This window comes from Euleptes europaea, chromosome 6, assembly GCF_029931775.1.
Source record: "Euleptes europaea isolate rEulEur1 chromosome 6, rEulEur1.hap1, whole genome shotgun sequence".
NCBI classification, from domain to species: domain Eukaryota; kingdom Metazoa; phylum Chordata; class Lepidosauria; order Squamata; family Sphaerodactylidae; genus Euleptes; species Euleptes europaea.
Genome location: NC_079317.1, coordinates 56,215,113 through 56,240,937, shown reverse-complemented (window position 1 = coordinate 56,240,937; position 25,825 = coordinate 56,215,113). Strand labels below are relative to the sequence as shown.

The following is a 25,825-nucleotide window of genomic DNA, read 5'->3' as shown; positions in this document are numbered from 1 at the left end:
AGTCTTGAGTTGAGCTGTAATTCCAGGGAATCCCCAAGTCCCACCAGGAAGCTGGCATGCCTAGGTGGGAACCAATATGGATTGAGGCCTTGATGTATCATTTCCCCATTGAAAATGCCCATCCCCCCCCAGCAGCTTAAAGCCCCCAGCAGAGAAAAAAGAAATTTATTTATATTGTGTACATCTTTCCCCTCCTATTAGAGCTAAGTGTCTGGCAAGGTTGGGGCAGTTTAAGGAACTGGGGAGAGTTTTTAAAAGTCCGCTTCCTCAGGGCCCTGCCTCCCTCCCCTGTGGTTGCCTTTTAGGAGCAAACAACAAGTCACAAATCCCAGTCACAGAATTCCAGGTCCTCTGTAGTTTAGTCCTCAGCCGATTATCTTGCTTGCCCTCAGTCTCTTTCACACTCGTCTTTCCAGACAGCAAATTCTCTGTAGCCCTTTCCTTTCTCTCTGTCAAAGTATTAATGCACAGACCACACTATCAGAAGGTTTCTCTCAGCAGCTCTTTTCATCGCTTTTCCTCAAACTTTGCCACTCCCTTGGTCCTGCCTTTTTCACCTCATGTTCCCAATACTCATTTATAATGCAATGCAGGTGATGCAAATGTGGCTGCAGAAACTGGGAAAAAATATTGTGCTAAATGGATTAATATCATTATGGATTAATCACATTAGCTAAGTATGACCACCCCCATGCAGATCAAGAAATCCACAAAGGGGAAGCACGCATATAGATCTATAGAACACCTCAGGTTTTCAGAAAATACCATTAAAAAGTAATGGTATTACTTTTTAATGGTAACCCCCTAACAGTAAAAGAGGCATTGGGAAGGGGGAAAAACCAATTTGGGTGGCAGGATTGCTAGAGCAGCCCAAAATAGCATGCAACAAAATAGCACACAACAACAAAAGGAGATGATTTGGGGGAAAGATGCTGGAAAAGGCAAGGGGGAAGAGGAGCTGCAGGGACTGTGGTGGAAAGAGCCAACTAGAGGAAAGAGCCAGAGGGGTTAGTGGTTGGTGGGAGAAAAGACTGGGTGGGCAGTGGTATGAGGGGACTAGGAGGGGGAAGTAGGGCGGGCAGTGGGGGGAAAGAAATTGGATTGGAGGAAGAGTGGCCAAGCGGACATGGAGGGGAAGTGGGGGAGGAAATGGAACTTCCCTTCCACCGCAAGTCCTCATGGCTCCCCCTCATTATCATTGGAATATATCCAATGATAATTAGTTATTTCAGTTGCACTTGAAATGAAGGCGTGGTCTGCAATAGTCCAAGTCAGTGGCATCCGCTGCAGTCTCGTCAGTGTGGTGCTAAGGAGTGCCATTCCCACCGTGCAAATTCATTTCTTCTAAACGTAGCAACCAGATTCTTTTCATATTCTCATCCCACCGTGTGTATGTGTACTTGTGCAAGATCAGTGGATGTGGAAAGATTTACAATCCTGGGCTTTGCGCCTTGTCCTTATCTGCAACCACAGGGCACCTTTTGGTATTTGTATTCATAAACGGTAGCAACTGCAGTTATGGTGAATACATTCCCTATATATAGACTCTGAAAAAAATGCTCATAGAGGAGGTAGTGGGACTGGCTAAATTTGGAGTAACAAACTTAAGTGAATCTGAATTTTTGACATCCTGGAAACATCCACAGAGTGACTGTAAAGATGTCTCTTACATCTGGCCTGAAAGAGGCCAGTGAGTTGGCTCCTATGCAGTGTTGACCAGAGCTGCGCTACATAATGATGGTTTACCTGCCTCCCTTCCCAGTCTTCTGTTCCCCCTGAGATGGTGTGCCTTGGGTCAACTGACTCCTAGAAACATAAAGCGAAGAGGGGGTGCCGTGAGAGAGGGGGATCCATAACATTTGCCCTCCCCTTCTTCAGTGAGCAGAAGTGCCTACTGTGAGCAGGAAGGGCATTTCAGATCCAAGCCTTCACAGATATTTTTAAAGCATGCTACAAGTTTGGGTTGTTTTAGTGCAGGAATTAATAGGCAAGATTGCCTAACCGTTTCTCTTCCAACTGTTTTCACATGAACGCATGAAGATACACACAGCAGTGCATGCACTAAACAGGCAACAGCATACTATTAAGGTTATGAACAATCAGATTTCGGGGTGGGGAGTCTATGATGTGTTAAGGTAAAATAATAGGGCAGCATACACAACCCCAAACCATATTTATGCTTCATTCTCTTTTGCAGAATGAGGATGGCATGCTCTATCAGCTTGATTCTCATGGTACTCTTTACTGTGTATGAAAAAGCATGAGTAACATAAATTAAACTGGCTACATTAGTATACATTTCAACCTCCCTAAGCAGTTGTGGATTATTGTTACGGCAGGTCTTCTGTCCTCTAAAAAGCACTAAGAGGCCAGAAGCCCCATCTCTTCTGCAACATAAGCACTCTTAATTCTTATGCTACATTTATATTTTATATACATTTATACACTTTTGCTCTTTAGAAGGCAGTTGAAGATGATTTTATTTAGCACTGTATTTGTCTCATTTAGGTTTTTTTCTTTATTGGCAGTCTCATTATGATTTTAAATTATGATCTATGTTTTTATCAAGGTTGTTTATTTACATTGTAAGCCACCATGAGTACCACAAGGTAGAAAGGCAGCTAATAAATATTTTAAATAAATAAATATTAATATTTTTGTACATACCAATCTCAGTAACAAGCTACAAAAGTGACAGTTAGAAGGATCCTGACAATTAGAAGAATTTTGCTGAGAAAAGAAAATGTAATAAAAGGGTATTCTTCATCCCTCTTAATTTTTCCAGCAAAATTCTATATCGACAAAAGAGAGCTGGGATATCAAGGTGCTCGTTTGATCGGTACACAAGGGAGGGCCTTTTCCATGGCAACCCCACATTTATGGAACAACTTCCCCAGGGAGCTGCACCTGGCCCCCTCATTGTTGATCTTCGAAGACAGTTTTATTTAGGACTGTATTTTGATTGAATTAGCCTTTATTAATGGCAGCCCTAACTGGAGTTTTTAATCTGTGACTTTTATAAGTTTTCTAACTGTTGTTTTTATTGTGTTTTATAATGTTTTATTTACATTGTAAGCCGCCTTGAGTCCCACAAGGGAGAAAGGTGGCTAACAAATGTTTTAAGTAAATAACTGCCCGTTCCTGACCTCCAAAGCTGTTTCCCGGCTGCCAAAAGGCTTAAAAAAGCCTACTAGAAGCTCTGCCCCCCCCCCCGCAAGCTCCGGGAATGCCCCCCGGGATGCCGGTGCGGAAGGCCCTGCCACCAGGAGACCGGCGTCCGGCCTCCCTACTGGTGTTGGGGCCACTCTTCACAGCGTAAGTGGTTCGGGCGCCGGCACAGGTGGCCCCAACGCCAGCACAGCCCCTTTTTGGCGTCCAAAGGACTTCTGTCCTTGGAGGTCAAGAATGGGTTGTAAAACAAATAAATATAAAAGAGATATAAAAGAGGTATTCCCATCACAGCTTCTCAGAGACTTCAGTACCTTTGAATTAAAAACTGGCTCTTAGATTTCCATAGTAGCAGGCAGTTTTTAGAAGCTGCAGGCGTGTGCCAGGAGGCATTTCATATCCATTGTCCCCTCTATCACAAAAGGGAACTTTTTCCAGGAGGACACTGATAATGATACGTAGCTTAGCTTACCTTTTAGATGTCTGTTCAGCAAACCACCATCAGTGTTCTCCGCTTTCCTCTGTTACTCTCTGTTGATCTCTTTCTGTTAACTGTTCCTAAAGGGGTGGGGATGGGGTACAGCGGAGTTTTCAGCAGCACTCTTAAAATAATCTCTCATATTCTGAAGATGGCAACCCATCCACGCATGCCTAGAATCCATCTTTTTAAGATCTGGTTCAGAAACATATCAAACTATGGGAGGGGGGGCAGACTGGCAGGCAAGAACCCCCCTCCCTCCACTGGCACATAACACATGAGGTTGGTACTCCATAGGGTGTCTTAATCCATGCAGAAGCTGATTTTTGTCACCTCCCCAAAGGCAGCGTGCGTTGGGTTTATGTAATTATGGGCCTCCATGCACAATATCCATGTTACACATGTGAGTGTCACAGGAGAGCATGCAAATGCTCCTCCACCATGCACAGAGGATTGCCAGCCCATGAACTGACTGCATTGGGCTTAACAAACACATTCAAGTCTATGTAAGCAAGTCAGTGGCAGACTTTAGTATCAAAACTAGGTGTTCTTCCCACTTCTCCTCCAGATAGTGAACAATTTTGTAATGTCCCTTACAACAGCCCAGATTCAGAGATGAAATATAATTAATCTCCCAGTAAACTTCCTGAGTTTTTATGAGTTTTCACATTCTGCTACTCCCTGATTTCATAGTGCTATGATTGTCTCATAGTAATTACATCTAGAATCTTTAAAAATAATAATGTAAAATGTCTTTGTTCTTTCAGATACCACTTTTAAGAAGCATTCTGTTATGAAACCCACCTCTCCCATATAATCTCATTATCTCTGTGTTCTATTTTCTAGTATCCGTTTGCATAAAAAGGATTATTAAAAGCCCTTTGATGGTGCTCCTACATTGAAAGGGATTCTATTCCGCTGGAAATATAATTTCCACAGTGTACCCTTGAAAGCACCAGACAGTGGAAGTTACCTTCTGCTTGGAAACCTGATGTAACTTGGCTTTCTACAGAACAGACAAAAAGATCACGCTAGGATGTTTTGATATTAACAGCCAAGCATGAGAATAAATGCAGCAGATTATTTCCAAGTAGAAAGTTTCTCATGGGGAAGGTTTTTCACTCATGCGTCACCTAGAGTCATCGCACAGTGCGTTGTAAAACGGTTAGGTCCTCCTGTGTAGAAGTATGTTACAGGAGATGCTGCAAATCAAGTCCTTTGTGCACTGTTGTCAGCACCAATGGGCAAGTAGTGTTTGCTTGAGACAGCTGCTGATCTGAAGAAATTATCTTACTGCTCCATCTCTGGGTTTTCACAAACATTTCAAGGGCTAGTTAATGTTTTGGATAAGAAAAAGGTGCTACCTTCAGCAAGTGGCATAGTTTCTATTCCCTGATTAATTGTTACAGTATATTTATCCAATGAAGTAGATATGGCAAAAAATAATAATCACAAAATATGAAATTTTCAAGATGATTTCAATCACATTTGGACAATGCTTATGGATCAACTTTTGTGGCCATATTGATAAGGGTAGCACTTTCTGCCAACAATAACTCCCAGATGCAAATGTCTGTAGAAAGTTAATGAGACATACGTAAACACCTTCTAAGTGTTTATACTTTTATTGAACATCAGTTTCCGAACATTTTTTGTGCCACATGCAGTCTTTACCTGCATTTCTGTTAAAAGTTTTTTGTTATAAGCCCCATTGTTTCCAATGGCATGGATAAAGTGCACCATATGGGCCAAACACTATATGAAATTTTATAAAATAAACTGTTCTTAAGTATGGACGCATAGTATAAGACACTACAATTTCCAGCATGCAATGCTGCAGCCTGATCCAAAGTGAATACCATCCACATTAAGTATGAGGTGTATCAAGACAAAGTTAGTGACTATTGAATAATTTGGGGGAGAGGGAACTAAACTGGCCCTTGACATTTTGGGAACGACAGCACCCATTTGTATAAAATTTGCCCATTTCTGCCTTGCTGTTTGTACACTTTTGTTGTTGTTTAAGGAAGGTACATCGTTTTCTGTGTTGCAATGGTGGAAATAGATTTTTAAATATGAATAACAAAGACATGTTGAAAAAAGTTCTATGAAGTAGCTGCCACAGTTTGTGTACTCCTCAAAAATAATAAATAAGGGTTTCTTTTTTAAAATAACAATCTTAACAGATTTTGGGTCAGCTAGAGGGCTGCTTTCTGAAAGCCTTAGTCAGGTTTGTGTGACTATAGGTTATAATATTAAGGTATGAATGTGGTTATTCTTAACCCAAATTATAAACATTCTCACCACAGGCATCAGAGATATATCCCTACTTATCCTGAAATAAAAAAGACCTTTTTTATTTTTTAACCAGGCTGGCCTGCAATTCTGCTTCAAAGGCCATCTTGTCAAAAGTGCGCATGTTCATCTCTTCCCGTACCTTTTCCCGGACATGGAACGATGCCCGAGCAACAGACCTGGCATTTTCCAAGACATTTTTTCTCTCCTTAAAAAACTGTTCGCTCCGTTCTAGTTTTTTTTCAATTGACAGAAGGAGCTCCTTGCGCCGGATATCTTCATACTGTTCCACCTTCTTCTTGTTGAATTTCTGTATCTTCTCTTTTTCCAACCGGCTTTGGACCACTTTGCGGGCTTTTTGCTGGACGACCTCCTCAGCTACCTGAGCTGCATGCTGGAGCTGCCGCTCTGTACCTTTGGCCATGGCCTTCAAGTGCTCCTGCTGCTCTTTGTCCTGCCTTTCTGCTGCCAGTTTCGCCCTCTGAGTCTGAAGCTCCTCCCGCCTTGCCTTCTCCCTTATTTCTTGGTTCCTCTTCTCAATGAGCTGCTCATAGTTCTCTTGAGCTCTGCTCAAACTCCCTTCCACAGAGGCCCTTAGCGAAGCCTTCTCTTCGACCTCTTGCCTGGCCAGCTCCTTGTGGAGGACTTTGTGCTTCCGCTTCTCAGCCTGGTTGAGAAGTTTCTTTTCCTTCTGTAGTAGCTGTTCTTTCTTGAGCTTCTTCTGGGCAGCCAGAGACAGTTTCTCCTCCAGCAGTTGGACATCTCGTTCCAGGGCCTCTTTCTTGCTCTCTTCCTGAGTCTTTAGGTTGCGCTCTTGGTGACGTTTCTTCTGCCTCTCTTCCAAGGTGGACTTCTCCATCTTCTCTCTCTTCATTTTCTCTAGCTTGTCCACCTGCTCCCGCCACTTCTGCTCCTCCATCAAGCTCTGCTTGTGCTTCAACAGGGCAGCCCCCTCTCGCTCCAGGGTCAGCTTGCAACGGTGTTTCTCCAGCCTGGACTCCCACATCTTCTTGCACTGCATCAAGGCCCTCTGCTTCTCCTTCTCCTCCTGCTCCCTCCGCTGCTCCACCTTCTTCCTCTGGCTGTCCCACTGGAGGTGGGCATTGTACCGCTGTTCATTCAAGATGCTCTCTTCCTGGCGCTTGGCTATCATCAGGGCGGCGATCTTCCGGTCCCTCTCCGACACCTCCTTGAGGCCTTTCTTCTTCACCTCCTTGACGATCTTCTCCACTTTCTTGGCGGTCTGCGGGGAATGGCACAGGTCCCCCAGGCTGAAACTCCGGCCCACCAGGGAACTCACGGGAGCCGCAGTCCTAGTCCTGGGCATCTCCTTGGGCCACTTGTCCTTAAAGCTGTCCCCGCTGTAGGAGGAAGAGGCACCAGAGTCGGAGGAGGTTTTGGTGGAGAAGCCCTCTCTCCTCTTTTGCAGGGAGTCCAGGGAGTGGCTCTTCTTGGTCTTGGCGCCGGCGGGAGGAAGGCAGCCAGCCCTGGGCTGCCCAGCCGCTGGGCTGCAGCTCCCGTCGGCAGCGGTGCCTCTGAAGGCCATCCTGGACGCCGGCGAGGAGGGGAGGCTGCCGACCGGGAGAGGCGTGAAGAGCCTCCTCTTCTCCTCGCGGATAATCCTTTCCCTTTCCTCCCGGCACTGCCGCAGCTTCCTCTGCCGGTCCATCTCGTAGACTTCGTAGAGGCCGGCGGCCACCCGCATCGAGCGCCCGGGGGCCTCCCGCACCAGCTCGCTCAGCGCCCGCGGCAGCAGCTCCACCGGCTTGACGGCGCTGCGGGCGCACGCTTCCAGCGAGCGCGGGCTGGTGAGCACGTAGCGGCTGCCCTCCGCCTCCGGGCGCTCGAAGTTGTACAGGTCCAGGTGCAGCATGGGCGACTCCTCGCCCGCCCGCCCCGGCCCCCCGCCCCCGGCACAAGGCGCCGCCGCCGCCGCCGCCGCCGCCGGGAGGGGGGCGGGCGACTGGCACACGGCCGCAGAGGGGGGGGCCGCCGCCGCCGCCGCCCCCGCCGGATCCGCGCATCTCTCCTCGCCGGGGTCCGCCGCCGGGTCCACCATGCCTGGCTGCCCGCAGAATCTGCAGTTGAAGAACATCCCCCCCCCCAAAAAAAAGAGAGATGACAATCAGGAGGCTCAGTCGGGAAACCGCCTCGCCAGGATGTCAGCTCCCGCCGCGGAGGGATGAGCCCGGCTCGCCATCTCCACGCCCGGGCGGGAAACCGAGGCGGCCCTCTGCCCGGGTGCTCTTGGTGGCACCCGGGGACCCGGGGAGCGCCCGGCGGGCAGGGGGCTCACAGCCCGCCCCAGCGCTCTGGGCAGCTGCCAAGCCCCGCATCAGGGGGCTGCGACGGGCTCCGGCGGCGGCGGCTGCGCCAGACGCCAGCCGTCACCTCCGCCTCGACGGCTTTGGTTGGCTGGGTCGACGTTTAAGCCCGCCCCCGCCCCCAAAATATCAGCAGGGAGGGGGGAAGGGGAAGAGAGCCCCGCCCTCCCCCCCGCACGGTTGTCTAGCAACGCCAAAGCTCCAGCGCGGGAAGGAGAGGGCGCGGGGCGGGGAGGGGGGCTGCCCGCCCGCCAGAGGACGGCGGAGGGCTTCGCGCTGTGGTCGCGGGGAGGCAACCTATCCATGCGGTGGCTGGACTGCGGCTCGGTCCCAGGGATCCTCTTTCCGTGGCCTCCCTCTCCCCCACCCCCAGTACGGCCGCTGAGATGCAGAGCTGCCCCCGAGAAACCCGCCCCCCGGACCTGCGGGGCGCTCTCCCTTCCTGCGTATTTGACCCTCACCTGCACTCGACGGTGAGCCGCCTCCCCCCCCCTTGGCCTCCCGCCGACCCAAACAAACGCGCAACCCACCAGACAACACAGCGCGGGGAGAGTGGGGTGGGGGGGAGAGGCCAGCCACTCACCGCTTTTGCTTTGGCGCTTCGGGTTTGTTTTGGCTGCGGGCGGTTTCGGTGCCCGTCGCCCGGCCGACGTCCAAAACGAGTCTCTTCGGGGGCAGGCTCAGGTAACTGGCAGCAAGAGCGGCGGCCCCTCCATGGCTCCGGGCAAATCCTGAGCAGGCCCTTTACCTACAGCCCGGAGGGTGTCTTGCTGTGGCGGCGGTACAGTCCCCCCCCCCCACCTCCCCAGCATGGTTTTGAGCTACTGGGCTGCAGCAGGAGGGGAGCCGCTTCCCATCATCTCTGCTCGCAGCGGCGACCTCCGGCCCGCCGTTCGCCTCCTGTCAGAGCTCCTCCCGCTAGAATTTGATGAGCCGCTGGTTTTCCGGGGAGAGGAGGGGCGGCAGCCCTGGATCCACCGCTGCCCAGAACAGAAGGGTGCGGGGGGGGGGGGGAGAAGGAGCTTAAAGCAGCGGAAGGCGGGGAGGGGGTCACTATTCAGCAAACCGTCGGAGGGCTCGTTGTTCTCCCTGACAATGCGAGATGGTGCCCTGAGGAGATCGCTCTTTTTTCTTTTCTTTTTCTTGTTTTTTGCAGTCGGTTCCCACCTCTCTTCTGAATATCCCTTCCACTTTTTATCCTATGCATAGTGTAGAAACAATGCCGTTGAAATCAACTGGATGTGCTTGATAATGCTACTTAGCATTTAATGGGCATGGGAAGTATTCACCGTGTGTACAGCGTCTCAGTAACGCTTACAGCAACCTAGGAAGGCTGAAAGGCGTTGTTGTCTCTGGGTCGGAGGACGCTCTCACACATGCTGGATAATGCACTTTCACTCTGTGTTGCAGTTGGATTTTTCACTGCAAAATCCACTTGCAAACCATCACTGAAGTGCACTGAAAGCGTATTATTCAGCATGTGTGAAAGCGCCCTTAGTCAACTCTGCATAGGATTGCATTGTGTGTTGCCTGAGGCCTTCTGGGTGGTTTATAGGTGGGGTTGGGGTTTAAACAGGGATTCCCCAGTGTATATTGCTATCAGTATATAACTAATCAGGGTTGCAAGTAAGTTCTGTCTCAGGACATTGCACATTGCTTTAAAAACAACCCCTACCTTGAAGGAATGGATTTTCACTCACAGCGTCCCAAAGAATAGCATTATATACAGCTTGGATTTTCTTTATTGTCTTCTTGTACTGACTGGGCCTGTACTGACAGGCTTAGACTAGAGTAACTTCATAGGATTGCACTGTAAATAACTGTGCCAATATTGTAGAACAAACACATCCCCAAAATAAAGAAAAGCCTAGAAAATCAGTTTTCTTTCTCCGTAGATTAATCTTTCAGTTCTGTAGAAGGCAGTTTCTACTTTTTTTGTTTTAAAAAAGCACATAAACATGTTATTTTACAAGAAAAATCAGGGCTGTTCTCGTCTACACCAGCATAGTAAGCTTTCCATTTCTAATAATACTGTAAAGGTTTACACTTCAGAAATTCTGAAGACAGACTTTTTCTGTCAGTTGCCTCTGCCTTGTTATTAACAGAATCAATTTAAAATGTGTGTGGTAGGTATCAGCTTTTCTTTGGGTTATAATATGGATACTCGCTCAGTGGCCCATGAACCACATGTGGCTCTTTGGCATGCAATCAGTGGCTCTTCTGGGCACTGTTCCCCAATGAAGCCTGGTCATTACACTGTAGGGTTTGGGTTCGCAGGTGGTTCTCACTTTGAAACAGCTGCCACCACTGGGACTGGAGGACAGGTAATCTTTGAGCTGCAGGCCTCATGCAAGGGATAGACGTAACAGGCCTGTCCTCTCCAACAACCCCTCACCCATCTCCACAGCATCTGCTCTCTCACCCAGCACCTTAGGTAGCTACCAGAAGCAGAGCAAGCTGGCCACAGTGTGTGTATGTGTGGGGGTGATTTTACTTCCCTTTCTGCACAGCCGCTATGCTCTCTTGCCTGAGCTGCTGCTTCTCATGCTGAGGAGAGAGTGAGAAGCCCCACCCCCTCACTCCAGACACACAACAGCTGGCTAAGGTTCAACAGTGGTGGAGAGAGAGAACTCTACATGCTCAGAAGTAATCTGGAAATTTAAAAGGTTATTAGTTATACATTTAATATTAATAGTTATAGCTTATAGATGAAGAAGAAAAGTTGGTTTTTATATGCCGACTTTCTCCACCACTTAAGGAAGAATCAAACTGGCTTACAAACACCATCCCTTCTCCCCACAACAGACACCCTGTGAGGTAGGTGGGGATGAGAGAACTCTAAGAGCTGTGACTAGCCCAAGATCACCCAGCTGGCTTCACGTGTAGGAGTGGGGAAACAAATCTAGTTCACCAGATAAGCCTCCGCTGCTCATGTGGAGGAGTGGGGAATCAAACCTGGTTCTCCAGATCAGAGTCCACTGTTCCAAACCACTGCTCTTACACCATGCTGGTGTAGTGTTGTATGTGCGTGTTTGGTAAGGAGGCACACAAGGCATGCAATAGTCATGTGGCTCTTTTGGTTGATGGTGAAGACAAAAGTGGCTCTCTGCTAATAATGAGTACCTCTGGGTTATGGACTATATGCCTGGTGCTGTTAGTCACCCCTCCCACCCCCATGCAGCAATTTAAACTGCAGGCATGAGGAAATCTCCAATTAACATCAATACAAACTTCAGTGTATGCTAATTTTAAGGACATCACATTTAAACTACAGCCCACCGACTTGTGCATTTCTGTGGATTAACTCTTCAACATCTGGCACAAGGGCTTATATCAAACATTAGAGTTCAGAAGATTTTCCTCCAGCAATCTCCAGTGCTGGCAGCATTCCCAGATATCTATGGAATGAAAATGAAACATCTGTCAAGCACACACACATGCACACCAAAAGAAGCAACCTTGACCTCTTTAGATATGGGGCCACACTCCTCTTGAAAGCAGTCTTGCATAAGCCCCATTGAAATTGGTAGATGTTGCACAAAACCATCCAAGTACAAACGAATGGAATATCCCGAATGGCAGTAAAAATCTCATATTTTGTGATTTGTGTGTGTGTGTGTGGTCAATCTCTATGGGGAGGCCATTTTTGGTGGATTTCTGGTGACAAAGGTATACTCTAGGGCTGTCTTGTTCTTTGAAATAATGTGGAAATCTGGCATAAGATCTTTATTTAATCCTTATTTATTTATTTATTTATTTATTTATGTTATCCATTCACATTTATGTCCCCTGAGTTACTTTTTAATGCACCTAACACAACTGCTGCATGCATACATCTTGGTGGACAAGGAAAGAGTTATTTTAAATATTACATTGGTTCAGTGCTTTTCAGTTTCAGTGTTTGGCTGCCCCATCACTTCTAAGGTCATTTATGCATGGGAGTTTTACCTGAGGTTCGTTGCTCCCTGGACCCACACTTTCCTGTTGGGAATATATGTACCAGCAGTCTCCAAGCTCAAATCAAGAAGCATCTGAAAAACCTTCAAGTAGTTTTATTCAACCGTATTTTTGAAGAAGAAGAAGAAGAGTTGGTTTTTATACGTCGACTTTCTCTACCACTTAAGGCAGAATCAAACCGGCTTACAATCACTTTCCCTTCCCCTCCCCACAACAGACACCCTGTGAGGTAGGTGAGGCTGAGAGTGTGTGACTAGCCCAAGGTCACCCAGCTGGCTTCATGTATAGGAGTGGGGGGAAACAAATCCAGTTCACCAGATTAGCCTCCGCCGCTCAGGTGGAGGAGTAGGGAATCAAATCTGGTTCTCCAGATCAGATTCCACCGCTCCAAACCACCGATCTTAACTACTACACCACGCTGGCTCTCCATGCATAAACTCCCTCCCCATAATCTGCGATACTGGTTTTTAAATGTAGCTAATCACAGGGAGCATACTCATGGACACTACTATGTGCTCCCACTTTGCATGCCACCCAGTGATTAGGTGGGGGATAGGGCCAATGCGCTCGTGCCCGCACTCCCTCTTCATGCATGAAGTCAGCGTGTGCTCAGGTAATCTTTGTCTCTTTCGCCTCTTGCATTTTATTGCCTTTTGTCCCCGCTGTTTACATTTTTCCTTTATATTGCAGTGAGTATATCTGCCAACAGAGAATGCACTTCATGCTCTTGGTAAAGTACATTCCAGTTCACAAAAGCTTATGACATAATAAATTTTTTTAGTCTTTAAGGTGCTGCAAAATGTTTAAATTTTATTTATATATTTATACTAGACTCTCCTCTCTAATGGGCACCCAAAGTAACTTGCATTGTTCTCCTCCATACCATTTTACCATCACAACAACCCTGTGAAGTAGGCTAGGCTGAGAATGTATGGTTGGCTTGAGGTTACCCAGTGAGTTTCCATGGAAAAGTGGGGATTTGAACTTGGGTCTCCTGGATCCTAGTCCAATGCTCTTGTAATAATGCAATCCTAAATACGCACACTCAGAAATAAATCCAGCTGAGTTCAGTGGGACTTATTCACTAGTAAGTGTGTTTAGGATTAAAGCATAAATTTTGCTCATCTTAACAGGGGTTTTTTCTAAGTTCAGCGGAATCCTAAGAACTGGCCTAGTGAAAACTGCCCTGCCCCTTTAATAGAGGCTTCATAGGATGTTGTTTTCCAGGTGTTATTTACCTCCATGACATGAAAAGCTCCAACTGTCCAACTACGTAGAAGAAAGTCCCATTAAATTCACTGGGATTTATTCCTAGTAAATTCACTGGGATTTATTCCTAGTAAATTCACTGGGACTTATTCCTAGTAAATAGGATTGCAGCATTAGAACCTAACTAACCGTTGTGTTATCCCTATGTCTGCCATATATTTACCCTGGTATCATGCACCTCAAATTGTACATGTAACAGATATGTATTTTCAGTCACATCTGTGCTTATCCTCCTGATTGCCCCATCATGGATCTTCAGTGATGCACAGTGTGTGGACTGATTGCCATGGGATGGGACTGGTGGGCTTGGTGGAAGAGCCTCTGTTTTGCATGCAGAAGGTTCCAGGTTCAATCCCTGGCATATCCACTGAAAAGGATCAAATAGCAGGTGATATAAGACCTCTGCCTAAGACTGTGGAGAATTGCTGCTGGTCACACTAGACCAATGGTATAAGGTGCTTCATATGTTCCTGATGCTGTCCCAGTTGGAGCGTGTGTGTTACCTTCCCCTAAATCAGTAACTTAGAAATATGTTTCAGTATTTCACCACAAGGTGGGGTATATTGCATTGTTACCAATTTGTATATTCATATTAACACTATTTCAAACATGTGCGTTCCTCATTTCTTAATTGTAACCCACCCTTCACCACTGAAGAACTGATGAAATATACAAACAGCAACACACGGCACCTCCAAGTGGTTTCCACTGTTAAATGAAAGCACTGTGGTCTGTATAAACCAAACTTGTTGTTGATGCGCAGTCATGCAGTCTTGTTGCTTTGCAGGCATGGATGTGCTAAACACAAAGAGGAAGGGTTTAATGATGATGAACCTGAGTACAGGGAGGACAAAGGGACAAAGGGGAGGGCCCTCATGAAGGCATGCCTGCACAGCCAGATGAACACAACTGTTACAGGTACTCACAACTGTACTCAAGGAAAGTATAATGTCTAGTTAGGCTTTTAGTTTCTTTACTCACCATGAATAGAAAGAGAGAGAAAGAGATAATCATTTTCCTTTCTTTCCTTCCTTTTCATCATGGTATAGGTCACTTCCATTCTGGGTATTTGGTCAAGTGTTGCTGCTAGTTGGAATGTTTTTTTTTCCTGCTTCCACACAACATCATGGTGCTCTCATACATCTGCCTTTCCCCAATTTTCCTGTGATCTTTCCTAAACCTGCTTTACTATTATCTTTTTAGGAAATATCACAGCAAATCTGGGTTGGCTGGAGCACAGGTGGAATCTTTCCTGGTCCCACACACATCAGCACCATTTCCCCTGCCCCAGCCACCCTTAGACTGATCTGCAGCCATTCCACCACCACCACCCTATGCCACCAGAGAACCTTATTGAAAAGCAGTAATAGACAAATTGCTATAGCACTATAACCTTGTAACAATCTGTCAGGCACTCAACTTTTTTTTAAAAAAAAGTAGTCTAGCTGTTTTTGTTTCAGATATATATCTTTCTCCTAATACCTGCAATGAAAGGGAATTCAGACTTAACATCAAAACTGGGAATTCAGATACCATTATAGACAGTTTGTTATAATGTTATAATGCTATACCAATTTGTCAACTGTGAGTTAAAAAACAAAAACAAAAGTCACCCAGTGGTACCCTGAGGGTGGTGGTAATGGCTACCTCAGGTAACTTGGATAGGAAAAATGTGTAGAAATGTGGAAGCCCCGTTGTTATCCAGGGAAGGGAGTCTCCACTTAAGTTGGGGGAATTAGCTGGAGACAGAGAAAGAAGGAGTAACTAGGATCAATAACCTGTGTATACCAGGATTGTTCAAGGTGAAAACTCTCAAATAAACAGGCAGTGGTTATAACTGAAATGGGGTTTATTAATAAGGTCAAATAAAGTGATTGCAAATGATCAACATACACACATAAAGTTTACAAGAGCTGACTAGAGAAAAGGGAGGAGGTTGGATAGTGTTTAGGGAAGGGTGATAATTACCGGTCCTGAAGGAGACGTCCACGAAAGCAGTGCTGAAAAGGAAAATGGCCACGTTTCCGGAAGCAAAGAGAGGGCCCACATGCAAGTGGAGGTGGGTGCACAGATCCAAGGCACACACACATTATGGGGGCCAAAGGACCTGTTTTTATATCATAAAATGTGTCCTGAGACAGTATGAAGTATTCTTGCAGGAAAGCTGGAGAACAAAGAATTGATTGTTTTTCCGGTGGTTTTGGACAAAGGATAGGAGAGGTTTAATGGTTTGTTCATGTTCGGATGATGTGGTATGGTCCTAAGAAAATGCCGATGGATTAGAGGAATGGGTGCAAATGTGGTGAGTAATGGTCTGTTTGGAGCATTGATTAAATCACATTAAGATGACACAATGGGTATAGTTAGCCCCATTGTTAAACCAGGCACACCTTTAGACCAGGGGAAAAGGTCAGCTGCTAACCTCTTCCTGCCCAGGCTTGAAAACAACAAGATGGATCCCAAAACTGTGAGGGGCATACAGTTCAGGGGAACAGTGCGGTGCTCTAGTGTCAATCTTAGAGGCCCCTTTTAACAACAACAACAATAATAATGATAATAACTTTTATTTGTATCCCGCCTTCCCCCTAGCAAACAGGGCTCAGGGTGGCTAACATCATATAAAAACATCATAGGTACAATTTGATAAAACAAGTACCATCCAATATATAACTAATTTAAAATTTAAATCTCTTAACATTTCTCAAGCATAATTGAATGTATAACTATCTCAAAATGCTTTAGAAAGCTTTGGAAGTACAATACACACACAACCAGCGAGAGAGATCTCACCCACATCATTTTGACAGTCCTTTCACAGACAGCCTGATCAACTCTCTGTGTGACGCTTTTTATACATTAGGTGACAGCTACTAGCTTTAGATAAATTATAACTTTATCATGTGATGATTTTGTAGATAGGTGATTGGTTTTCCAAATGATTTTATAAGATCATACACAGGTATGCTGAGATATATCTGCTAATACTCATTAGCTCCCCAGAGATTTAAAAAGCTATATTTAGCGCTTCACTAGTAATTGTGTGTGTGTGTGTGTGTGTGTGTGTAAAGTGCTAACAAGGTACAGCTGACTTATAGCAACCCCTGGTGGGGTTTTCATGGCAAATGATTGAGCAGAGGTGGTTTGCCATTGCCGTCCTCTGCAGAGTCTTCTTTGGAGGTCTCCCTTCCAAGTACTGACCCTGTTTAGATTCCGAGATCTGACGAGGTCAGACTATAATATGCCACCTTCCCTCCTACCACTAGTAATTAAAAAGCAATAATTCTTCTTTTTTTCTTCATAGGTAGAAGACAGAAGAGATCCTGTAATTTCCCTAACCGGCTGGTAAACTTTCTACAAAGGTCATGAAAAGTACACCAGAACACAAATGTTGACCATGTATATCATGACACCCAGACTTTTGGGGACTTCACCAGCCATGTCAAAGCTGCCTTTCCACGCTTGACTCAGAACTTCAATTAGGTAGTCCCATTGTCAAGAACAGACTACTTTTTTGCTTCTTTACAGAAGTGAGAGGGACCAGTTGGGTAGGTCCATTCCCAGAAACTGATGGATCCAAATATTTGCCTGATATTTCCTGGAGAATGTCCTGTTGACATGGGTGATGTTTCTGTCGATGTCTAGGTCCTGGTTGGTGGAATACAGAGATTAATGGGCCATAGATATTGCTCTGAAGTGCCCTCACTCACTGAATAGAGCCCAGTTGGTTCACTGGTACACTGAGGAGCTAGAGGTCATAAGCACATGAGAACATATCTAGAACACACACAGAGGAAAACTCAGATTGGATCTTGTTGAAAACTTTCTAGAATTCATTTTAGAGCTTGTTCTGTTGCTTTTGAATAGGCATTTGGTAGGTAGGAACAATATTCGGTTTGATTCTCTGGATTTGTGTCCTTAGACATGAATGTTTTGTTTGTATCTGCTGAATTTATGAAATTGTGAACCACTCTGAGTCCTACAAAGAAGAAAGTGTGATATACCTTTTAAAATGAATAAATGAATTAAAAAAGCATTATGGAAACAAGGAAAGGACACGTTTCTGTACCTATTATGTCAGTGCAGTCTGGTTCTCTGGAACAGTTTTGAGTAATTCTGACCCACGTTACGTGCCCCCTGGGTGATCATATGGAATCCAGACTGCTGTAATTTGTTTGCAAAACATTCACTAATAAAATGGCTTGAATCCTATCTGATTGAGATGCCATTTCGGATGCAGTGTAAGTGCAAGATACTGTCTGGTCACATGTGCTTGGCTGGATCTCATGGATGAAGTACTTAGGTACAGATTGTCATATTTTGGCAAGGGAAGACTGGCCATTTATCTTACAGAGAAATTTCCTGGTGGACCACTGCTTGGGAGGGCCACTGGGGGGCAGGAGCAAGAGTAACTGAGCTCTAGCAACTCTGCCTGAGCCTCAGGGGCACTTAGCTCAGACCTTTCATCAGCAACAGTAATTAGTGTCCTGCTCTAATGCCAGTTTTCAGGAGGAAAATCTGTGAACTAATTGCCATTGTTTGCACCACTGAGCTGAGTGACCTCTGAAGCGCCAGCTTGCTCCAGAGCCATTTTCACTTCCCAGTCCACTCCTGCTCGTCAGCCCTCCCATTCTTGGTTGAAAATATCTAACCAGGCGGAAGTGATTGGTTGGGTTCCAGAGGTAGTAAATGTCTCACTGCAAGTAAGAGTGGTCCTTAATACTGTACAGGAAGTAGTTGTGAGGTCAGCCTTAAAGAAAATGCTCCTTGGACCAAGCAATTGGAATTACTATCATACAGCACTTTCTGGGCTTGCTGCTTCAGTACAGTGATGACTGGCCAGGATGGTGTTGTTTATCCCAGTCCTTTTCAATCTGAATTTGGCAGTGAAACAGCCTTCGCTGTTTTGGTGGATGATGACCTGTGCCAGGAGAAAGACAGGAGGGATGTCGTTCTACTGTGTTTAGCTGAACATTCTAGCAGTTTTGGTACCATTGACCATGGTATCTTTTTGGCTCCTGGGGTGGGAGTAGGAAGCACCATGCTCAGGTGGTTTTGGTCCTAGTCAATTCCAGAATGTGATAACAGATAAAGTAATGTGGCAATGTGGTTTACAGTTTGGCTCTCTGGTGTTCTGCAGGACTCATGCTATTTGACAGTTGCAGGAACAATGGGAAGAGGTAGTCCAGTATTTGACAGCAAAGTACCATCAATGTTATGAAGAATCCCAGATCTATTTCTTCTTTACATTAAATCAGGAGGAGCTGTGGAAGCACTGTGCAGGTGCTTGGGAGTTGTAATGAGCTGGTGTCATGGCCCAGCCGGGTCCAGGGGACACCGGCTACTCCTCTGATGAAGAGTCAGCCAGAAGCCCTGGCTTCTATACACAGCCAGCAGCTGAGGTGGTACAGGAAGAAGCAGCCCCTGCAGGGCCAGACCCAAACAACCAGCGCAGCAGCTCCTCAGCCCTCTCTGAGCCAGCTGTAGAAAGCCAGCTGCCTGTCTGCTCACCCCCTGCATCACCAGAGCCTCAGGAACGGCAGAGGAGGCGAACATGTAGGACTTTACAGGACCAGAGGCGAAGTGCTCGACTGGCAGCTTGGTACCAACCCAGAACTGACAGTGGGGATGAGTGTTTGCAGGAGCAGGTCTGAGGTGGCTGGCAATTGCACAGCATTACAGGCTGCCTAGGTGGCATGCTGTTTATAAGCAGCTGGAAAGGGCATAGCTGTGTGGAAGCAACGTGTCTCTCTACTCCTGACCTTGCTGTCTGGACCTTGGCTTGGACCCTTGGACTTGGTTTTTGGACTACCTTGGACTTGCCCCTGTGAGAGTTGAACCTGTTTGGTGTGTGTGCATGTGTTGGGGGACTATGACTGCTAGATGCAGGTTAATAAACTGGAGCTTGCTCTAGGTTAGCAGATTAGATTTTGCCAGGCCATCCTGGACAGAGATTATTTGAGCCCAGTTATACACACACTTGTAAGATCTAGGCTGCTTTTGAAAATTGTTCCAGAGGGCAACCATGTTGGTCTGCCGTAGAACAGCTAGATTCTTGTCCAGTAGCACCTTAGAGAACCACAAGATTTTCAGGGTATGAGCTTTGAGAGTCGGAGCTCCCTTCATCAGACACCTGACGAAGGGAGCTTTGACTCTTGAAAGATCACATTCCCAAAATGTGTTGGTCTCGAAAGTACGGCTGAACTTGAATCTAGCTATTGACAACTGGAAACCTCAGTGGGTTCAGAATATGGCAGCAGGAGTGTGCTGATTTGAGCCTGTTTTTCTAGATTCTTCAGATCTGCACTGACTGTCAGCTTCGCACAATTTAGAGAGCTAGTTTTGACCTTTAAAGCCCCAAATGGCTCATCAGTATGTCTGAAGAACTGTCTTTTCTCATATGAATCTGACCAGTGCTTGAGGTCTGTATTACAGGTCCTTTTCTGGGTTCCCCCTTCTTCAGAGATCAGGTGAGTGATAACTGGGCAAAGGTGTTTTCAGTAGTGGCATTCTGTTTGAGGAATGCCCTTCAAGAAACAGATGCCTAATATTTTTCATTTTGTTATTTCCTCCCCAAGGTTTTAATGGAGTGATCTATGTGTGTGCAGTAGCATCTGAGCTTTAATTGATTGCTGTCTTGTTTAATCTGATTTGATAATCGTTTTAGTTGATGTTACTGATTTTTTTTTTTTTTTTACAAATTCTTAAAATTTGGCTGAACTATAGTTTTATGAGAGGCTACTTTGGAGGCATCTTAAATTGGAAAAGCAGACTATGATTTTTTTTAAAAGAATGAAGTCTTTCTTGGCCACTTAACAGCAAAGTAAAACATGCTGTAGAACTCCCTCCCCAACACTTGGCTACCATGAATGTAGAAAAAGAAGAAAGGGAGGGGATGGAAGATGGGAATGCTTTGATATGCTTTGCCTGTTTTCCTGTTACGTCAAGGTCTTTGGGGAACTGAATTCTCTTTCACGTTTACATCTGTTCTGGCTGGTTATAAATAAATGAAGTATGCTGCATGTAACTGGTCTTTGTATGTAAGCTAATGATCCAGGTCATTTAGCAGCATGTCTAGGTTTGGGAGAAGAGAAGGAATATAGCATAAAGATAAGAGAGGCAAGAAGTATTAGAGAAGAGCTCTGGAGAAGAGGACAATAGGAAGGGAATTAGGATAAGAGTACAGAATGGAAAAGCAACATCTGGACTGTTCAAGTATTAGAAAACTTTGAGGAAGTTTTAAAGAATGAATAGGATATAGAAGTTGGGACTTTGGACAAATTAGGGCTGCAGTTTTGTGTACAATTACTTGGAAGTAAGTCCCATTGAAATAAGTGGAACTTCCTTCCAAAGAAACATGGACCACATTGAGCTATAAGGGTGCAATCTTTCACACACTTTCTTGGGAATAACTGTGCCAACCTGAGCGGAGTCATTTCCATCTAAAAGTAGAGTCAAAAGAAAGAAAGCTCCATCTTTGCTCATGGGTGGGGTCTCCAACTTTTAAACCAGTGCCTCTACTGGTCCCGTTATTATCAGTTTGATCATGCCATGAAAAGCCTCAACTGCCCAGTTCGGCAGATATTTAAAGGGACAGGACATCCTCCCCTCCTTGTCCAGCTGGCAACTTTACTAAGAAGCACAATGAAACCTCTCTGCTCTACAGACCCTCTGAAGCCTGTGCAGGGTGGAGATTCAGGTCCTCAGGAAGCTCGTTCTACAGCACAGGCAGCCCCAGAGAAAGCGCTCAGCCTGGGCAGCGGCAGTTCTTACTGGCCTAAGTGGGGGGGGGGACTACCCATAATCCCTGGCCTGATGACCAGAGCTGCCTTGTGGGCACATGTCATGAACTGATAGCCGTTGTCAAGTCCACACACAGATTTCATGCATGGTCCCAAATGGAGATGCTGAGAAAATGTGAACAGGCCGTCTCCGAGAGGACCTGCCAGCGTGGTGTAGTGGTTAAGAGCGGTGGTTTGGAGTGGTGGAGTCTGATCTGGAGAACCGGGTTTGATTCCCCACTCCTCCACATGAGCTGCGGAGGCTAATCTGGTGAAATGGATTTGTTTCCCCACTTCTACACACGAAGCCAGCTGGGTGACCTTGGACAAGTTACAGTTCTATTAAGAGCTCTCTCAGCCCCACCTACCTCACAGGGTGTCTGTTGTGGGGAGGGGAAGAGAAGGCAATTGTAAGCCGGTTTGAGCCTCCCTTAAGTGGTAGAGAAAGTCGGCATATAAAAACCAACTCTTCTTCTACTAATACTTAGTTTAAATATTTCTCGACACTAGAGGGCACCTGCTAATCAGATAACTTCATACTTGTGCTCAAAAATGTATCAACAAACTTCCAACAATCATCATCAGATTAAAAAAAAAACGATCAGCCTTAGGTGGCAGGATGGATGTAGGCTGGTTGCTCGGGCACAAAGTGGGATTTTTGGGGGGCCTTCTATCTAGTTAGAGGTTTGTTACCCATCACTCCAGATTTCCTAGAACCACAGGGTGTTGCTTTTTTTTGTCCACTCCATACTGTGCCTAAGGCCCTTTCAGTTATATATGGGCTGTGAAATTAAGTCTCATAACTATCTATTTGGTCACCACAACTTGTAATTTGCAAAACTCAGGGGCAGGGAAACTGATCAGAAGAGTAAATTGGGCTAAAGGCATATTTGGAAGGACATGGATGGGGTGAGGTTTGCTTAGTGTTACATAGACAAGAATTGAGACTGATTTACATGCTTCAAACACTGACCCCAAGAGGTCTTAATACTGATTTTGACTTATCATGTTTCTTGTAAGTATAGCACGCACTTATAATCATGTCTCTGTATTGTGTTATATTAGTATTTCTAATCCTGTCATGAGGTTAATTGATGGCCTGTTTTTTATGAAGTTTTTATGAATTTCTAAAGAGTAGAGTTAGAGATATAACATGCATGCCTCTTTAAGAACGGACGTGTCTTGCTATTGCCCTCAGGAACATTCCAGACCCTGCCTCTATCATGTTAATTCTCTTAAGAGGTTTTATGAGCGCTCTCCCAGCATGTTTTCTGTACAACTTGAAACAGAGGAACAGCCTTTTGATTTACTGTCTGCTTGCCAACAACCCAGGGGGTTGGAGGAACTTGAGCTTAGTTCAGCCCTGAGTGCTACCCAAGCTGAACAACTTTACCAGGTGCTGAAAAAATTTGACAAGACCTTTTCTAGTTTGCCTGGCAAGACTACGATGGCCAGTCATGTCATTAACACTGGTACAGCTGCTCCTGTAGCTGTACATCCCTATAGAGTGTCTCCTCAGCAAGGGAAAGCAATGGCTGAAGAGATTCAGGCAAAGTTAGAGATGGGAGTGATCAGACCCAGTAACTCCCCCTGGTGTTCCCCTGTGGTACTGGTAACAAAAAAAGATGGTTCAATTGGGTTTTGTGTTGACTATAGGAAATTGAATAAGTTGACTGTTGCTGATCATTTCCCTATGCCTCACATTGATGATTTGATTGAGAGGCTGGGCAGGGCCAAATACATCAGCTGTTTAGACTTGACTAAAGGTTATTGGCAGACACCAGTGGAGGCGGAGTCTATTCCAAAAACGGCATTTTCCACACCCATGGGACTCTACGAATTTGTTACTCTCCCATTTGGGTTGTGAAATGCCCCGGCGACCTTCCAGAGGCTGATTAACTCTTTGTTAAATGAATTTTCCTGTGCCTACCTTGACGACATCGCCATATTTAGTGACAATTGGTCTGACCACATGGTGCATTTGAAACAAGTTTTTGAGAGGCTGAGGTCTGCTGGCCTCACGGTAAAGGCGCCCAAGTGCCAATTTGGCTTGGGAACTGTCCAATACCTGGGACACCTGGTGGGCCAAGGCATAATCCAACCCCTAGAGACCAAAGTTCTGAGCATCCAAGAGTGGCCTGTGCCCAGAACCAAGAGACAATTGCAAGCCTATCTCGGGCTCATCGGATTCTACAGACGGTTTATCCCTCACTTCTCTATCCTGGCCACACCTCTTACTGAATTGTGTAGAAAAAGACAGCCCATATGGCTTGTTTGGACTGAGGTGTGCCAGAAAGCCTTTGATACCTTGAAACAGGCCTTGTTGCGATCCAAGGTGCTTATTGCCCCAAACCCTGAAAACCCTTTCATCGTTCAGACAGATGCTTCTGATACTGGCTTGGGCGCTGTTCTCCTCCAGCGTGACTCACAAGGAGAACTGCAGCCAGTGGCATTTTTGAGCAAAAAGCTGCTGCCCATAGAACGGAACCTGGCAGTGATTGAGAGAGAGTGTTTAGCCATTTTTTGGGCCTTAAACAAACTTAGACCATATCTTTGGGGTCAGAAGTTTGAGCTGCAGACTGATCATTCTCCCTTGTGTTGGTTGGACAGGATGAAAAATTCCAACCAGAAACTTTTACGTTGGAGCTTAGCTCTACAGGATTTTGATTTTGAGATTGTCCACATTAAGGGGAGAGACAATAAAGTCGCGGACCATCTCTCCAGAGCTTTTGTGGACTCAAATGTAAATATAGGCTAACTTTGTGTGTACTAACTTTTGATTCCTTTCTGTATTTGGTTTTTGAGACTATGTTATTACTGCTATATGACTTACCTACCTCAAATTTTGGTTTTAATGTATTACGGGTATTTCCATGTACTGTTTTATTGCTTGACACAGTAGATTAGTCGTTTTAGATAAAAACTCTAATTTTAAGCAGATTTTTATCTCAAAGAGGGGAAAGGATGTAAAGGAACATGGCTCCCATGATTCCTTTGTGTCCTGAAAACATTGGTTCAGGCTTATGGCCTGCTATGATTCGATATAAAATGTTGGGAGGCCAGGAAACCAGGCCTCGGCTAAGTCACGCTTTACAGCTTTTTACAACCATGGGAGAGGTTTCACTTTTGAGAGAGCTGTTTAGGGAAGGGAGATTACACCCAGCTGTGAAGGATCATCAACTCCCTTCCTGCCTCATCCTGGAGACATCTGAAGGACATTTGTCTCCCTAGCAACAAATCACTCTTATCTCGGCTGACATGTCACAGGCGCCTTTGATACTGCAGAGTCAAACTGCACTCTTGACATGGCCAGCTGAATGTGATTTGCAATCCAATCAACCAATGGTTTATGATTATGGTTTGATCTTCAATTGATTCTGGCCAGGCCTTTGAAGTTCTAGCATAAAAGTAGACCATGGTGCCTTGTAGAGGGTGTGTCTTTTGGGATATGGCTGGTCCATTCCCTGAGCTCACCAACACTTGGCTTAATTTTGTCCTCTGAGGGGAAACCTATGATGGAATGATTTTGGAACTTGAAACAACCAACTTATGCTGACTTGAAACCTCTTGTGGAACTGGTATCGTATACTTTTGAATGCCTTGTCAAACTTGTCTAAGCTGAAATGTGTAGTTAGAATAAGCTTTATTATTTTTTTTCTTGCTTGCTTCTCTGAACCTTTGCTGTGAAACTGCACTTTTCTTAATAAACTTGTTAGCCTTTAAATTGGCGTTTGTGACTTTTGCTTTTGGTGGTTCCAAGCTAAATCTAAGTGTCTGAAGCCTTTGGCTTGCTACCGCATTTTGTAATCTCTTTTGAAGGTAAAGCCTCCCCCTGCTGGGTCTCTATCTTGCAGGGCAAGCTTGCTGTTGTGGTTCTAAATAGCTGGCAGAAGCTTTGCCCTTAGGCTCTGCTAAGTGTAATCCTTTTGAAGTGCTGGTGGCAGATCTACCTGCTAAACTCAGAAGGGAAGCTCTCTGAGTGAAGCGTCTTGTATGAGCAGCAACTTTTGTCCATTTGCCTTCTTGGGCCCCTTTGCCTGGCAGAGGCTGGCAAGATGCCCTGCAAGTGGCAAGGCTGTCTGCATTCTGACCCAGATAGGAGCCTCCCACTCCTCGGTGCTAGGCATTGAGGGCTGGAACTCCTTGACACTGACAACCCTAGCTAGAGGTGCACTGAACGTGGTCAGTGTCTGGGAGGCATGCCTAACCAGTATCTTCTTTCACCAGGCATAGTAGTGGGTGACTGAAAAGCACAATATGGAATCCTGCCATTTAGGTCCCATTGGCCAGGCAGCTACATTCTAACAGATTCTGACATCATAAAAGACGTGGCCTCTAGCCTCTGTTCCCTACAGTGCTGTAAAGCATCAGCACTTTGTTTGAGCTATGCAGCAGTTCTGTCAATGAAGTTGTGTGGCCTTGTGAATTTAAAGTCATGCATTGTAGGGTCTAAGCACCCCTTGGTCATCCCTCTGAAGGAGCGCACCTCCCATTGCCTTCTCCGAGGCATCTACTTGAAGGGTGAACGGCTTTGAACAATCCGGGTGGGCCAGAAC

General features: G+C 45.7%; 1 protein-coding gene across 1 annotated transcript; it reads right to left on the bottom strand.

Annotated features, from left to right (window-relative positions):
• Positions 1-5,960: 5,960 nt before the first annotated feature.
• Positions 5,961-8,000, bottom strand: CCDC177 (coiled-coil domain containing 177). The gene has a single exon (XM_056851260.1). The coding sequence runs from the start codon at positions 7,998-8,000 to the stop codon at positions 6,003-6,005; it is 1,998 nt and encodes a 665-aa protein (XP_056707238.1). The 3' UTR covers positions 5,961-6,002.
• Between the last annotated feature and the right edge of the window lie 17,825 nt (positions 8,001-25,825).

Bases quoted from the DNA above. Each gene is read 5' to 3' on its own strand.
- CCDC177 (XM_056851260.1), bottom strand. From the start codon at position 8,000: ATGGTGGACCCGGCGGCGGACCCCGGCGAGGAGAGATGCGCGGATCCG.